This window comes from Chiloscyllium plagiosum, unplaced genomic scaffold, assembly GCF_037043375.1.
Source record: "Chiloscyllium plagiosum isolate Xiang-an unplaced genomic scaffold, Cpla_swu_hap1 HiC_scaffold_11, whole genome shotgun sequence".
Taxonomy (NCBI): Eukaryota; Metazoa; Chordata; class Chondrichthyes; order Orectolobiformes; family Hemiscylliidae; genus Chiloscyllium; species Chiloscyllium plagiosum.
This window is the reverse complement of record NW_028270149.1, coordinates 44943392-44958774: the sequence shown is the minus strand read 5'-3', so window position 1 is coordinate 44958774 and position 15383 is coordinate 44943392. Positions and strand designations below refer to the sequence as shown.

The following is a 15383-nucleotide window of genomic DNA, read 5'->3' as shown; positions in this document are numbered from 1 at the left end:
GGGCCTGCACATCAAGATCTCTCACTTCATCTACCCTCTCAGTACATTCCCATTTATTGTGTATTCCCTTTTATTGTTTGACTTTCCTAAATAGATTACCTCACACTTATCAGAGTTGAACTCCATCTACCACTTCCCTGCCCACTCCACCAACCCATTTATATCATTGTTGAACATCCAGCCATTTTTAACGTATACAGCCAATCTTTGGGTTGCCTGCAAATTTCCTAATTGTGCACCCCCATATTCAAGTCCAAATCATTCATGCATAGAAGGAACAGCAGGGATCCCAACCCTGAGCCCGGCGGAGCACGACTTTAGACAGCTTTCCATTCATGAGGGCAGTCATTGACCATTACCCTTTGCTTGCTGTTACTGAGCCAATCTTTGACAGATTACCATGTATCCCACAGGCTTTTACTTTTTTGACCAGTTTGCCTTGTGGGACCTTGTCAAGTGCCAGACTAAAATCCATATACTGTTGATAATATCCAATGAACTACCTTCATTGATCCTCCTTGTCACTTCCTCAAAGAATTCAATCAAATTTGTAAGGCATGACCTTCACTTAGCGAAGCCATGCTGACTAACCAAGACTCTTCTACGCTTTTCTAAGTGACAGATTTTCTGATGTCTCAGGATTGATTCTAATAATTACACATATGTCCTAACCATTCTCCTGGTGGAAGTATAGAGCATTTTTCATGTAAATGGGATGGGGCAGCTACGCATGAGTTCAGGGAGAAAGTTTCAGAGAAGGCACTAACGCCTCAAGTATCAGTCACCAATGAAGGAAAATTCCATGGGGAGAAGGGATGGAGTCAGGGATGTGGCCCATGGAAGAGCAGAGACTAAGGAGCAATGGGTGGACAGTAAGGTTTGGGTGTAGAAGCAGGAAAGAAGGAAGCTGTGAAGTAATCTGGAAAAAGAGGACTGTTAAAGACAGGACAGGTAAGTGGGGGGGTTTCAGGTAGAATCGGGTATAGGTGGCAGATATTGGTTAGCGCTGCTGCCTCACAGCACCAAAGACTCGGGTTCAATTCCCGCCTTGGGCAACTGTCTGTGTAGAGTTTGCACATTCTCCCATGTCTGTGTGGGTTTCCTCTGGGTGCTCCGGTTTCCTCCCACAGTCCAAAGATGTGCAGGTTAGGTGAATCGGCCGTGCTAAATTGCCCGTAGTGTTAGGTGAAGGGGTAAATGTAGGGGGATGGGTCTGGGTGGGTTGCTCTTCGGAGGGTCGGTGTGGACTTGTTGGGCTGAAGGGCCTGTTTCCACGCTGTAAGTAATCTAATCTAATCTAAATTGGATTTAAGTAATTTTGATGTGAACATAGGAGGTATGGTTAGTAAGTTTGTAGATGACCCCAAAATTGGAGGTGTAGTGGACAGCCAAGAAGGTTACCTCAGAGTACAACGGGACCTTGATCAGATGGGCCAGTGGGCTGAGGAGTGGCAAGTGGGTGTAAGTTTACATAAATGTGAAGTGCTGCGTTTTGGAAAGGCAAATCAGGACAGGACTTATACACTTAATACTAAGGTCCTGGGGAGTATTGCTGAACAAAGAGACCTTCCAGTGCAGGTTCATGGTTCCTTGAAAGTAAAATTACAGTTTGACAGAATAGTGATGGTGGCATTTGGTATACTTTTCTTTATTGATGAATGCATTGATTTTGAGAGTTGGGAGGTCATGTTGCAATTGTAAAGGACATTGGTTAAGCCAATTCTGGAATTTTTTTGTGAGCAGTTCTGGTCTCCCTCCTATCAGAGGAATGTTGTAAACTTGAAAGAGTTCAGAAAAGATTTACAAAGACGTTGGAGAGTTTGAACTATGGTAGAGGCTGAATAGAATGGGGCTATTTTCTCTACAGCGTTGGAGGCTAAGGGGTGACCTTCTAGAAGTTTGTAAAATCATGAGGGGCATATATAGGGTAAATAGAAAAGGACTTTTCCCCAGGGTAGCAGAGTCCAAAACTAGAGGGCACAGGTTTAAGACGAGACAGGAAAGAGGAAACAGGAAAGAGCATCGGAGTCTGAGGGGTGACCTCATAGAGGTTTACAAGATCATGAGGGGCATGGATAGGATAAGTAGACAAAGTATTTACCCTGGGACTGGGGAGTCCACAACTACAGGACATAGGTTTAGGGTGAAAGGTGAAAGATATAAAAGAGCCCTAAGGGGCAACTTTTTCACGCAGAGGGTGGTACGTGTATGGAATGAGCTGCCTGAGGAAGTGGTGGAGGCTGGTACAATTGCAGTATTTAAGAGGCATTTGGATGGGTATATAAATAGGAAGGTTTGGAGGAATATGGGCTGGATGCTGGCAGGTGGGACTAGATTGGGTTGAGATATCTAGTCAGCATGGATGGGCTGGACCGAAGGGTCTGTTTCCATGCTGTACACCTCTATGACTCTATGACCTAAGGGGTGACTTTTTCATGCAGAGGTGCATGTATGGAATGATCTACCAGAGGAAGCGGTGGAAACTGGTACAATACAAGATTTATAAAGCATCTGGATGGGTATATGAATAGGAAGGGTTTAGAGGGATATGGGTCAAGGGCTGGCAAATGGGACTAGAGTAATTTATGATATCTGGTCGGTGTGGACGAGTTGGACGAAGGGGTCTGTTTCAATGCTGTACACCTCTATGACTCTAAGTCGGACAATTCCTGGGATGTTCTACATTGGCAGGAACAACCTGCATGGGTGATTGAGGAAGGAATTGGTATGAGCAGCAATACAGAGTTGTGTTAGGCACTGAAAAGATTGGGTTCCATCTTTTTAATGGTGAAAAAAATTCTGGGTTATCCATAATGATGTTGAACAAATTGTCATATGTTTATGGAGTCAAAGGTGGTGGAGTACAGGCTGAAATATTTGTCACTAATATGTATCCTAGCCAAACATCCATAAAAAGCATTGCCAGTTGTAACACATTAAAAATAAAACCAGTGAATCCAGAATGGAGTCATTGATGTCATAGAAAACTCTATTCAACATGGTTTTGAGGCATAAGCTAAAGGGGTTTGTGGAGGGAATCAATGAAGAGTTGGGCATCTAGCAGCATGCAAAGAAAGGTTTAATGTCTGTACCACTGGTTGGGGGAATGGTCAAGATGATCTTTGAGCAAGAGGTAATGACGGCAATTTTAAAGTTCAAGGAAAGTGTGCATATTACTACTGAAAACGTATCAGGTGTAGGCTTGAGTGCTTCTGAGATTATTTCTTCATCTCTCCTTCTTGGTGTAGTACACACCTTTTTACTAGACAGAGAAGTTGGTTATTGCCTGAAGCACATTTGGAATTCAAGCCCAAATTACTTGCTCCCAAACTATTTTCGTAACGACAGATGGAGTAGTCCTGTACATCCTCATTAAGATAAATGGAAAACTGTTAACTTGTCTTCTGTCACAACTATGCGTTACTTTAAGAACCACCAATTGGACAACTGAGGAATGTGAGCAACTACTGAACTTGAGAAACTTGTGCAAATTTGTGATGTGTCTGTCTCGCTTTCATACCAAGATCCCAACAAGCAGACTGTTTGAGTCAATGGGCCCAATTTTAACTCTGTATAAGAGAGTGTGTTTTGAATGAGTTAAGCACTGTGTCTCAGATCCCTTTGAGGGAATCATAAATCCTTCAAAATGAATTTACGTTCTCCTCATTTCATCACTGAGAGAAAGTTGAGATAAAATCAAACTTCATTCCAAATGTTTGAATGAGTCTGCAATAGAACTTGTACCAGGAAAGTTAGAGATTGAATATTTATCTCCATTGAGAAATAAAATATTCGTCAACACACTGGCAAACATAAAAACTTTTAGTGTCTTTTTCTCTTTCTAGAGATATTGACTGTTTCCCTGTATGTATTCCTTTCTGTGTCTGGTGAGCTATTCTCTGGTGCACAGTAGATAATTTCTGTTAGAATACTACAGTGAACAAAATGCATGGTATCAAGTGCATGTCATCACTATAAAATATATCAAACTCTATTCAAAAGGCACACATACACACACACAAACATACACACACATTTTGGCTTTAACTCGCAGTTTCCATGTGGTTAATTGCAGCTTAATGATGAAGCTTGTTGCTTGTGTTGAGAATGCATGCTCGCTCCTCCCCATGTGATACCAGGTTTCTACCTACCTCCTTTTCTACATATTTTCTTGTTGGGTTTTCTTGTGCATTCCTTCGATATTCTTTTTACTGTAAAATGAATAAAATACTGCAAAATAACATGAGGCTCCATCAGACAAAATAGGAGCATGCAATCACAACCATTTCACTTCCCCTACATACACACATACACAGGCAGACAAACAGACACACATACTTTCACACACACAGACAGACACACGCACACACAGACTCTCACACAAAACCTGTTTGCAGAAATATTCAGTTGTCCCAGGGCACAGCTGGTCCATGCTGTTCAAGCTGTCAATGCAGTACCACTCCAATATGAGAAGAATATTTAAACTGGTCAACATGAACTCTCTCCCCTGTCATTTCCCTATCTCTTAAAGAGAGGGGTCATGTAGTAACATTTTAGGCTTCAGCTAGAACAAGCCTCATTTTAAAAAAAGCCCCATTTTTCAAATGCTTCAAGTGAAGAATAAACTATGAATGTCCATTCAGGAATTCTGAAAAAGAGTCTTATTTGAAATGTGAGCCCATTTTGCCTGTTGGTCAGATACATATTGATGGCTCTGTGCCAACCTTTCCTTTTTTATTCCAGAATAATTGTTTACAGGTTTCATTTCTGGTTCCTTGGGGTGGGTGAGTTTTCAAAACAAAACTTAAAGTTGTTGTACCTGAACAGGTGCATTTGTGATGGCTTGCTCAAATCTGAAAAAAGACATTTACAACTTTACAACTGATATCAAATACAGAAAATCATCATTAATGCGTCCAAAATTTTGCAATATGAAAAGGCACTACTTCTTCCAGCCTTTGCAATATTCATAAATGCTGTGTTTCACTAGTTTGTCAATCACTAGCAATGCATAGGATCAGTCTGTGTGGAATCCCAACAATGGTACCATCACAGTGTCATTTGCTGTTTATTGTTCTCAGTCAGGAAATTTCCAGGAATTCTACTCCTTAAGCGAGTCAACATTACTCAGATTATATCAACAATCCCTATAATCTATTCCGGTAATTCAAAGTGTTAATATTCTGCATGTCAAACAAAATACATTTGGGTAACTATATTTCCCATAGGTTTCATCCATATCCTTCCATGCTCTATAATAGTTAATACATCTTCTGACTCAGTAAACATTTTTTTTAACCATTTGGTCAAATACTCTAATATCTGCTGTATGGCTTAGTGTCACATTTTGATTAATAATACACTGTAAAACAACTTGGGATATTTTATTACAATAAATGCACTCTATAATTATATATATTGTTTTTTGAAGACAGAAAGTTGGATTTTCGCCCAATTAATTCATCTTTTTCTGCATCATGAGCTACTCAGGCATCAGCACAAATTGCATGGTAATGATAAAATATCTTCTTTTTTCCCTTCTTCTAAAGTTGCTGATGACTTGCTGAGATATAGTTCCATAGTTGCTCGTCATTATTCAAAACTTATCCATCAGGCTATTCTCTGTGTATGAACCGAAAGGAGTCCACCGGATCCACTTTGTCACTAATCGTATTCCCACTCACTGCTGACAACTAAGATTCCCTTTCTTGACTCCATGTTCGTTAGCATTATGAAAAGGTTCTCAATTATCTGATTCTGCTCATCTCTCCTTAACATCTGCTTATTATATTTGTCCTTAAAGAAACAACACATGACCTCCTCCAACCTTGCGAACAGTTGTCCCATCTCCAACCTGCCATTCCTTCCCAAAGTCCTTGAATATGTTCTTTCCTCTGAAATTTATGCTAACCTTTCTTGAGACTCCATAGTCTAATCTATCTAATCTCCTTGTCAAAGCATCAACTCTGCTCTAATCAATTCCTCAAATGACAGACTATGTGATTGTGACAAAGGCAAATTATCCCTCCATGAAGTCCTTCACTTGTCTGCAGAGTTAGCCACAGTTGACACGCCATCCTCCTCCAAAGCTGTTCGAACATCCTCAGCTTGGCAGCACTGCATTCATCTGGCTCATTTCTATCTACTTAATCATAGTCAGAACATCGCCATCATTGGTTTCTTTTCACAATCCCACAAATGTAACCCTCGTGTCCACCATGGAATATATCCTTGGCCCCCTCCAATTTCTCATCCAGACATTGCCCCTTAGCTACAGAGTATCAATTTCCATGCGTATTCTAACAATATCTATATCCACCTTACCATCATATCGCTTGACACCTCCACTATTTCCACTATCTCCAAGCTGTTTGTTTTCTTGCAGTGATTAATTCTGATATCGGTACTGGAGGAGACAAAACTTCCTCCAATTAAATTCTGAGGAGGCCAAGGTTTCCACTTTCTAGCCTCTGGTTCAACTCTTCTCCCTGCAACAATCTGAGGCTGAACTGGACTGCACATATCTGTCATATCTGACCCCAAGGTGAGCAATCAAACACTTAGCTGTCTCATCATTAACGATCTATTTCTACCTCCAAGGCACTGTCCCACTCATTTCCTGAGGCAAATCGTCTTCTGCTGCTGCGATTCTCCTGCATTTGGTTATTTTCAGACTTGACACTTATAACACATTCATGATTAATGTCCTACACAATTTACCTTTCGTAAACTTGAGATCATCCAAAATTGTGCAGCCTGTGTTCAAACTCGCAGGAAGTTCCATTGACCCCCAAGCCTGTGTTAACAGAGCTACAATGGCTCCTAGTTAAGCAACGTTTCCATTTTGAACTCCTCTTACTTTTTGTTGAACCCATTCTCAACTGTCCCCTTCCAATCACTAATTATCTCAGCCCTAAAATCTTGTTGAGTTTGATGTTGAGTATCCTCCATTTTTATTATTCCAACTTGGCTGCCAATTCTCTAAGTTCCGGAATTTCCACCCTAAACCTCTCCACATTAGTTTTCTCCTTTTAAGGCATTCCTTGAAACCCATCCCATTTGGCCAAGCTTTTGATCATCTACCAGTATCTATTTCCTCGTGGCTCTATGTTTTGAATCACTTTAACATGTTCTATAATTTTAAAGATGCTTTATAAGTTAAGGCATGGACTTTGTGAGGAAGTTCATGCACATTTCCCATATTTACCTAAATCCCATCTTCTTATAGAATTCCCTGCTAAAATCTATGTTAGTTGCTTCTAGATATTTAGTAATTTTATTTTTAAACATTTAAATTTTTCTGTACAACAGATAAATTACAATTACTTGAATTACCATGTTCTTTCTTGCAAATGTATATTACATTGTACTCTTTACGTTCTCTGACACCCTCAATTGCTCCAGCTTCCCTTCATGATTCTTTGGTCGCATCACATCCTGTTCTCCTTTAGCTCTACCAACTCCTACATCCTACATTACATTTGTAATCTACTCCAAATTAAAATTAAAAATCACACAACACCAGGTTATAGTCCAACAGGTTTATTTGGAAGCACAAGCTTTCTAAGCGCTGCTCCTTCATCAGGTGGTTGTGGAGTATAATATCGTAAGACACTGAATTTATAGCAAACGTTTACAGCGTGATGCAACTGAAATTATTTATTGAAGAAGACCTGGATTGTTTGTTAAGTCTCTCATCTTTTAGAATGACCACGTTGGTTTCAGTTCTTTCTTATGTCAATCCCAGAGCTTTTTTTTAAAAGTTACATTCTCAAGTGAACTTTAACAATAGGTGGTTGTCAGCTCAGAAAATGCATTGAAGGTGTGAGAGGCCCTGTGTGAGGCTGTCTGTGCCCCAATGTTCACACTGATTCTATTTCTAAAAAAGAGACTTACAGAATCGTACATGGCTTTATGCAGTTTGTGAGCAAAATAAAATATAACTCTGCAAGTATAAATTCACCCCACAAACGTGTGTGTGTGAGAATGTGGGTGTGGGGTGGGGGGGGTATGAGTGTGAGAGTGTGTGTATGTGTATGTGTGTGATTGTAAGTGTAATCAGGTATAAGTCTGTGAGAGGGTGTGTGTGTGGGTGTTGAGTGTGGATGTGTATGTGTGAGCATACGAGAGAGAGCTTGTATACAAGTCAGGGTCTGCTTGAGTGTATGGGTCTGAAGGAGTGAAAAAAACATGGTCATTCTAAAAGAGACACTTAACAAACAATCCAGGTCTTTTCTCAATATATGATTTCAGTTGCATCACACTGTAAACTTTTGCTATAAATTCTGTGTTTTATGATCTTATACTCCACAACCACCTGATGAAGGAGCAGCGCTCTGAAAGCTAGTGCTTCCAAATAAACCTGTTGGACTCTAACCTGGTGTTGGGTGATTTTTAACTTTCTACACCCCAGTCCAACACCAGCACCTTCAAATCATGACTCCAAATCAAATTCTCTTCATCATTCCTAATTAAATTTAAACTGATCTCCCTAACAATCCATAATACCTAAATATCATTTTCAGTAAGACTCATGCTGTGTTAATACAACTCTTCTTAACTCTTCACTCCATCTAATTCAAATCTACTATTCTTCAATTATTTTTACCATTATCTATTTATTCTACTTACTCATGATAACAAAATCTATCACTGCTTACCCAACACTTTACCAAAATCCACTTCTCATTAGTCCCACTCATAATTCCAGCCCCATTTATATGTAAATCAAGTTTAATCCCCTCAACTAAAAAGAATGATGTGCAGAAATGGTTAAAGTCAAGCTGAGTGCACTCACCTTACTGATTATACTGACCGATTATCATCTACTGAATCCAATTTATCAAAATCATATCCAGTGATTTTGAAACTTAGCAAGATTTTGGTTCACAACCCCATAAATTAACATTAAGCCCCTTGAAAGTAACGTCTACAAATTTACAGCCTGTTTTCAATTCCAGTGCTAAAGTTGGCAAAAAATGGTGAGGCTTGCATCAAAAACCAACGTATTTTCTTTTAAGTTACTTGAAATGAGTGTTCGTCCCAGGTCTATGACCAGACTACATTCACTCTTCTCAGGTTCATCACCCTTCCCTCGGGTTCATCTAGCCCGATTCTCCTGATGAAAGGCTTACGTCCGAAATATCGATTCTCCTGCTCCTTGGAATGTGCCTGTCTTGCTGTGCTTTTCCAGTACCACACTTTTTGACTTCATCTACCCCTGGTCTAGCCTATTTAAAGCAACCATGACGAGCAATCTGCATGAGAATCAATTTTCTTGCAAATGTGGACTTCATTCTTTGACACTTTGCTAAACTCTGCCCTTAGCAACAGCTTTCAACGTGAAACAAACTTCCCAGCTTGTGTTTATTAAGTAAATAATGCTTCGAATAATTGCCTCATCTCATTAACTTGAATATGAGTCTAGCCCAGTTTCTGCACTGGATATAAAATTATTTCTATTTGTGACATTTTGAATTTCAGTGGAAAAAATGTCTACAGTACAAATTTAGGCATTTTAACGTGTAAACCAACTCAGAGACGATAAGGATGAATTATATGAGAAATTGAAATGTTACACAGGCCACTCGAAGTGGTCTGAACCTAACGACACATAATAGTAACTCTGAAATGTTCTTAAAACTTCACAAAATTATTATGGCGCAGAAGGCAACCATTCAGCTACTGTGTCTGCATTGGCTCTCTAAGCATTTTAATTTAATGTCAATCTCTTGCCTTTTCTCATAAGCCTGCACATTTTTTCTATTTAAATAATCGTCCAATATTCTCCTGAATGTCTTAATTGAACTTCCAGAGAGTGCATTTCAGATTCTAACTGCTCACTGTGTGAACTTAGTCCACCTTTTCTTACATTTTCCCCAGTGCTGATATTATTCACATTGATGAATCAAATTATTAATGAAATAAAGCAAGCATAGTCCACTGTGAAACCCCTGTATCATTGACTAGCACAATTATTTACATAGCAATCAATGTTCACAACCATTTTTGAGGAACTAGCCCCTGCCCTGACAAGTATCATGAGAGTCGCTCTCTGACATGAGGTCTCAGTAAAAGATGAGGTTAAACTCAGCAGTTTTAATCATTTTTGATGCAAATATAGACAAGTTCATGCCTAATATTAACAAATGTATTACACTGTATGAATGACTGGCACGAGCATGAGGATAACTTGCACTGATATGTAGGCTTTTTCTTTTACCAATTCATGGATAGTTGATAGTGACCCATGGACAATCTACAGTGATTGATGATAATCTGTATGAGTCTTGCAAAGTTGGTTCAGGGTCTTTGCGGATGAACAATATGCTCTCTTCATATTCTGAGTTCTAAGAAGTGAACTAAATCATAAATAAACACCAAACTGCAAACTAATCCTCTGGATTTGAGAGTGATTTTGCAGCAGACATTCAGTCACAACCCATGTATGTCCTGGGAGAATATTTCTGCAATCACCCTTCACAAACTTTCCAAACCACTTGTCCCCTCACACATTACTGTGTGAATCCCAAACCCTGCGAATTAATCGTGTGGTCAATGCACCTGTCTTGAGACTTTTTGCAGTGATGATTCGCTTTTGGTTGTCAAACTGTGCCAAAGAAACAAAAGAGGAACCATAACAGTGCCATAGACAGTAAGAGATATAAAGGTCAAAGTAAGGAGAAGCCACAACATGAGCTACATAACAATTGCATGCAGGAGGGGGATGGGATGGGGTCAGGTGCGAAATAGGAAACCATCTCATGCTTAAAAAGCAACATACAGACAAAACAGGAACAAAGAACCAGACAAAGAAGCATTGGCTCATCCGCTACTGACTCACCATCCTCTGTAGGAACATAGATGTTTAGATACAAACAGTCTTCATTTTGATCCTGGATGTAGGTTGCAACTATATCCAAATTGGCCGTGAACCAGATTGGTAACATGATTTCTGGTACTATACCATGAATGTTTTGCGGACAGACAGGAGCAAAATGAGTTACGTTACGTATTCTAGACCAAGAGGGTGGAGGTTCTGGTGGTTGGAACCTTTTCTCTCCAGTAGGAGCACTTGCATATGGAACTCCCAGGTACTGATCCACTGGCCCAAGTATGTCACTTGGCAAGGGAATTCGGATTCCCCGTAGTTTTCCATAATGTGTATTCACAGTTGGGTAATTGATCTGACCCTCCAGCACTATGACCCTGACAGCAAAGCTGAATATCCAGAGAGCAGCACTACAGTCTACATTGAAGAAAATGGTGACTATGCGATATAAAAAGGATACAGGACAACTCCATCTTGTATGAAGAAACATCGTACACGATGCCATTATTGGATTCTCAGCAATATAAATTCCAAAAGTCCTTGGTGCCAATGAATAACTGTAGTAACTCCAAAAGTCATCGAGAGAGTGCTTCTTATCTTGTAACTCTGATTCTTATTCAGCTGTCAATCCATAGTTGAGCTGTAAAGCCAAATAGCCATCCTGCAGTAGAATCTTTCTCTGGAAGTTTCAGATCTGGAAGATGCACATCATGTCACCCAAGATAAGTGTAATTCTTCTCTTGCATTTCAATTTCAAAACAAATCCTGTGATAAGTAAAGAGAAATAAATTTAACTTGTGCACCCATACATGAAACTCTGTATGTCGGGAAGAGATAAAAATGGATTTTAAAAAATGCAGCAAATGAGTAAACACAGATGAACAGTCATTAAAGCCTGAACCACTCAAATGTGCTATTTTATTCATTAAGAGGAACACAGTGTTTAACCTTGATCAGATGACACCTTTCATTTAAAACACACCTTCATATTTCAGTTAGAAGCCAGACCTAAATCTTCTGCCCACATTTCTCTACTCCAAGGGGCTATTAAAGGAGATTGTAAGCCATAACAAGGATTCTTCCTTTTACTCTCATGAGATACCTCAGCAGAACTCTCAGGGAGTTAAACGATGGCATGAGTTCTAAATCTTTACTAGAACAAGGTGATCAATCCAGATGAATTACCCTCGCGTGATGAGCAGTAACCAAAATTTTAAAACTTAATATTTATGTATTTAAGACTTAATGGCATGGCACTTTTACATTTCAAATGTGCAAGCTGGGCCAGGTTGAGGTGATCATCCTCATAAATCCAGATACAGAAATAACAAACTGATCCTGATGTCTCAAATTTGGGATGAGCTATCTAGCCTGTGGCACAGTGGATGAGGAAACACAACTTAGCAACTTTTGTACTGATGTAGCAGAGTTCTTGGAACTTCAGAGACACTGTATATAGACAATTAATTTACAATTAGAACTTAATGACTGATGAAGGCATTTCTAAAATTTGAAGTGACCCAATGGAACTAAAATCACAATATAATTATTTTCAGGTCAGCTGTTAAAATGGTGCTAGAAATTACAATAGAAAAATCAATGTAGATTTTCTAATATGATTGCAGTATGCATCCAAATGATTAGAGACATATTTGCCCTGACATGGACAGAAACAAGACTTTTTTGACTCAAGTTTCCAAGGTCAGCATATTATCAATTATATATAGCAAAAGATGCAGATTTAGACATGTGGTGGAAGTAGAAAATTATATATCATTGAAATTTAAAGGATGGAGATAATTAATGGTTGCAAGGAGTTCCTGCTGCATCACTGCATACTTTATTGCATGCCTGCTGAGAGAAAGAGTCAAGCTTCAAGCTGTAAATGAGTATACTGTCACTGAACGCACCAGCTCAATGCTGCATGGCAGTTCTGTTATACTTGGAGCAGATGGCACTTATCTACAAGTGGATTTGTCAGGGCTCAGAATATGTAAAGATAGTTCCCCAAAATAGATATACCAGAACTTTTAGTATCAATGATGGTGCAGTCAATCAGGGTACACTGGCAGTTGATAAGTCCATGTATAAATTATTTTTTGCAGTGCCATTGAAAACCTGGCAATTAGTTGCACCTTGTTTTTCAGAGCATCCAACACATCAGTTAGTTAACATACTCCTACCTTGATAGTGCTATTGTTCCTGTTGTACCAGCTTGCTTTGGGTATCAGAGCCTGCATCCCTCAAACTGTCAAAATGGGACATGTTCATCTCTTTCTTGTTATTTTCCTTCTCCGTGCCACTCCTACTCTGACCTCTCTATTCTCAGCCATCACCATTGTTCCAACAAAACTCAACAGAAACTCAAGGAACAGCACATCATCATAATTATGTTGCAGACTCAACATTAAAGTTCAACAACTTCATAACAACCGTTACTCCCAGTTTTTTGAAGACCGTGTTCTGGTAATGATTCTGTTGTTCACTTTATCACTCTTGCTTTTCAACCTACCAGAACTTCCATTTTGTCCTTTCTATTCCCTCAGCCCTTTCTATGTCTCTGCTGGTTTAAAGCCTGTTACACTGGAAGCATTGTCTAGTTCTGATGAAACAGCATTGCTCCTAACACTCAGCTGGATTTTGGATGCCTTTTCTGCTGTGTTTGTGGCGGGGAATTGAAATACAGGGTAGGTGCTCACTCTGAACTCATCCCAAAAAAAGGTTGTCAGTTACTGCAATTGACAGGACACCAACCATATATAGATAAATAGGTGTTAATTGAATCTGTTAAAAATTCAATTGACCTGATAATACACTGCCACACAATCATACAGTTGGCATGACCAGTTACGTGGCAGTCAGCTGCCCATTTTTAAAAATTTTTTTAAAAAGGAGGAACCAAGGCTGATCATCATCATCATCAGGGGATGCCCTTCATGGATTGGGACATTCCTACTCTCTCCAGGGTTGGCAATGCTCTCTAAAATCCATTACCAAACCCCTCACCATATCCCACTCTGAAAGCCAGTGATACTTTCACTGTTCAATACCCCTTACCTGGTTTAGGATTTAAGCTTAAATGATTAATTGGCATTATGAAATAGGCTTTGCCCATCAGGAGAAATAAAAGCTCCTCGGGAGGAGATAACTAGTTCTCCAAGAGTTTCTAAAGATTTGTTGGTGCTTTGTGCTTGTTACCAATGCTGTTCTAACAATTATAATGTGAACTTACTCTTGTCTCATAAGAGAAATGAGAAATATGTAATAAATTTATTTCATATTCATCAAGATTGAGCCTTTCTTCTGCTTAAGGCATCATGTGGACATTCTTTTCCACATGGTATCAGTTGCCTTGACTGATACCAAAAGGCTGGGAGAAAGTGAGATCTGCAGATGATGGTGATTAGAATCAAAAAGGGTGTGGTGCTGGAAAAGCACAGCCAGTCAGGCAGCATCCGAGCAGTAGCAGAATCAACGTTTCAAGCTTAAGCTCTTCATCAGGAATGAGGGGGTGGGGCTGGGAGGAAGGTAGCAATAGGGAGACAAAGTAGGAGGTGAAGGTAATAAGTCGGAGTGGAGGGTGGAGCGGATAGGTGGGAAGGAAGATGGACAGGTAGCACAGGTCAAGAGGGCAGTACCGATTTGGAAGGTTGGATCTGGGATAAGGTGGAGGAAGAGGAAATGCGGAAACTGGTTCACCACTTCATTTCCCCACTTCATCTGACATTATAAGAGCTAACAGCTTGTGAGGGCAGGACCCCCTCTGTAGTGAGTGGGGCAAGTTCCAGGCTGCCCTTGTGAACACCATTTAAAGCGAGTATCACTGCAGAGTAGACATTTATTTCACTGACCTACTTTTAGTCGGGGGTTGGACAGTCTGCACACTTCCTGCTAATGCAGATTGCTCTACTCCTCTGCCTCCATAGATGCTCCCTAAACAACTGAGTATTTCTAGACTTTTCAGTTTGTATTGTTCTCTCTAACTGAAGATGCATATGTATGGCTACTGACTATTATGTGAAAAGTACTCTTAGAGAAATGGGACTTGTTTCCATTCCCTACATTACACTCCTTCTTTCAGACATAACAGTTAGAAGGATTCCCAGTGGAGGCAGAAGTAAAATTTCAAATAAATCTGAACAGAGCCTTGTTAGAACCCAAATATGCAAAGAAGAAGAAAAAAATCAAAATCTCTAAAAGATATTTACCTTATTATCATTTTCAGGATCATTCTTGTATTTGAAAACAATTTTGGGTAAACATTTCACAAAGGCATAATAATAATTAGATATGCTGCTCGGAACACATTTGCAGGATGTCCATTTCCACAAATAAAATGTAAATAATTCTCTCACATATTTCATCTAAGTGTTTCTCACAAAGTCATCTCTAACCAATGGAAATATTGCCTTTGAGGGAAACTAAGCATTACAGTAAAATAACCTTTCAATTCCACAACATTAAGTAGTCAGAGAACAAATAAAAGAAGTGACTGGGCTTAAAATAGAGAATTCCAGTAAAATGGTAAAGATTCTATATGACTATTTCTCAC

General features: G+C 39.5%; 1 protein-coding gene across 3 annotated transcripts in view; it reads right to left on the bottom strand.

Moving 5' to 3' along the window:
- nlgn3a (neuroligin 3a) overlaps positions 1–15383 on the bottom strand; it is a 450359-nt gene that overhangs the window by 366340 nt on the left and 68636 nt on the right. For 2 of the 3 annotated variants that reach the window (XM_087992014.1, XM_087992015.1), the window contains exon 2: positions 10844–11596. In XM_087992014.1, coding sequence (XP_087848140.1) covers positions 10844–11336 — 493 coding nt within the window. In that variant the 5' untranslated portion in view covers positions 11337–11596. Of the gene's footprint in view, positions 1–4151; positions 4212–10843; positions 11597–15383 lie in introns of all 3 variants that reach the window. The other variant, XM_087992013.1, reaches the window with a different exon arrangement.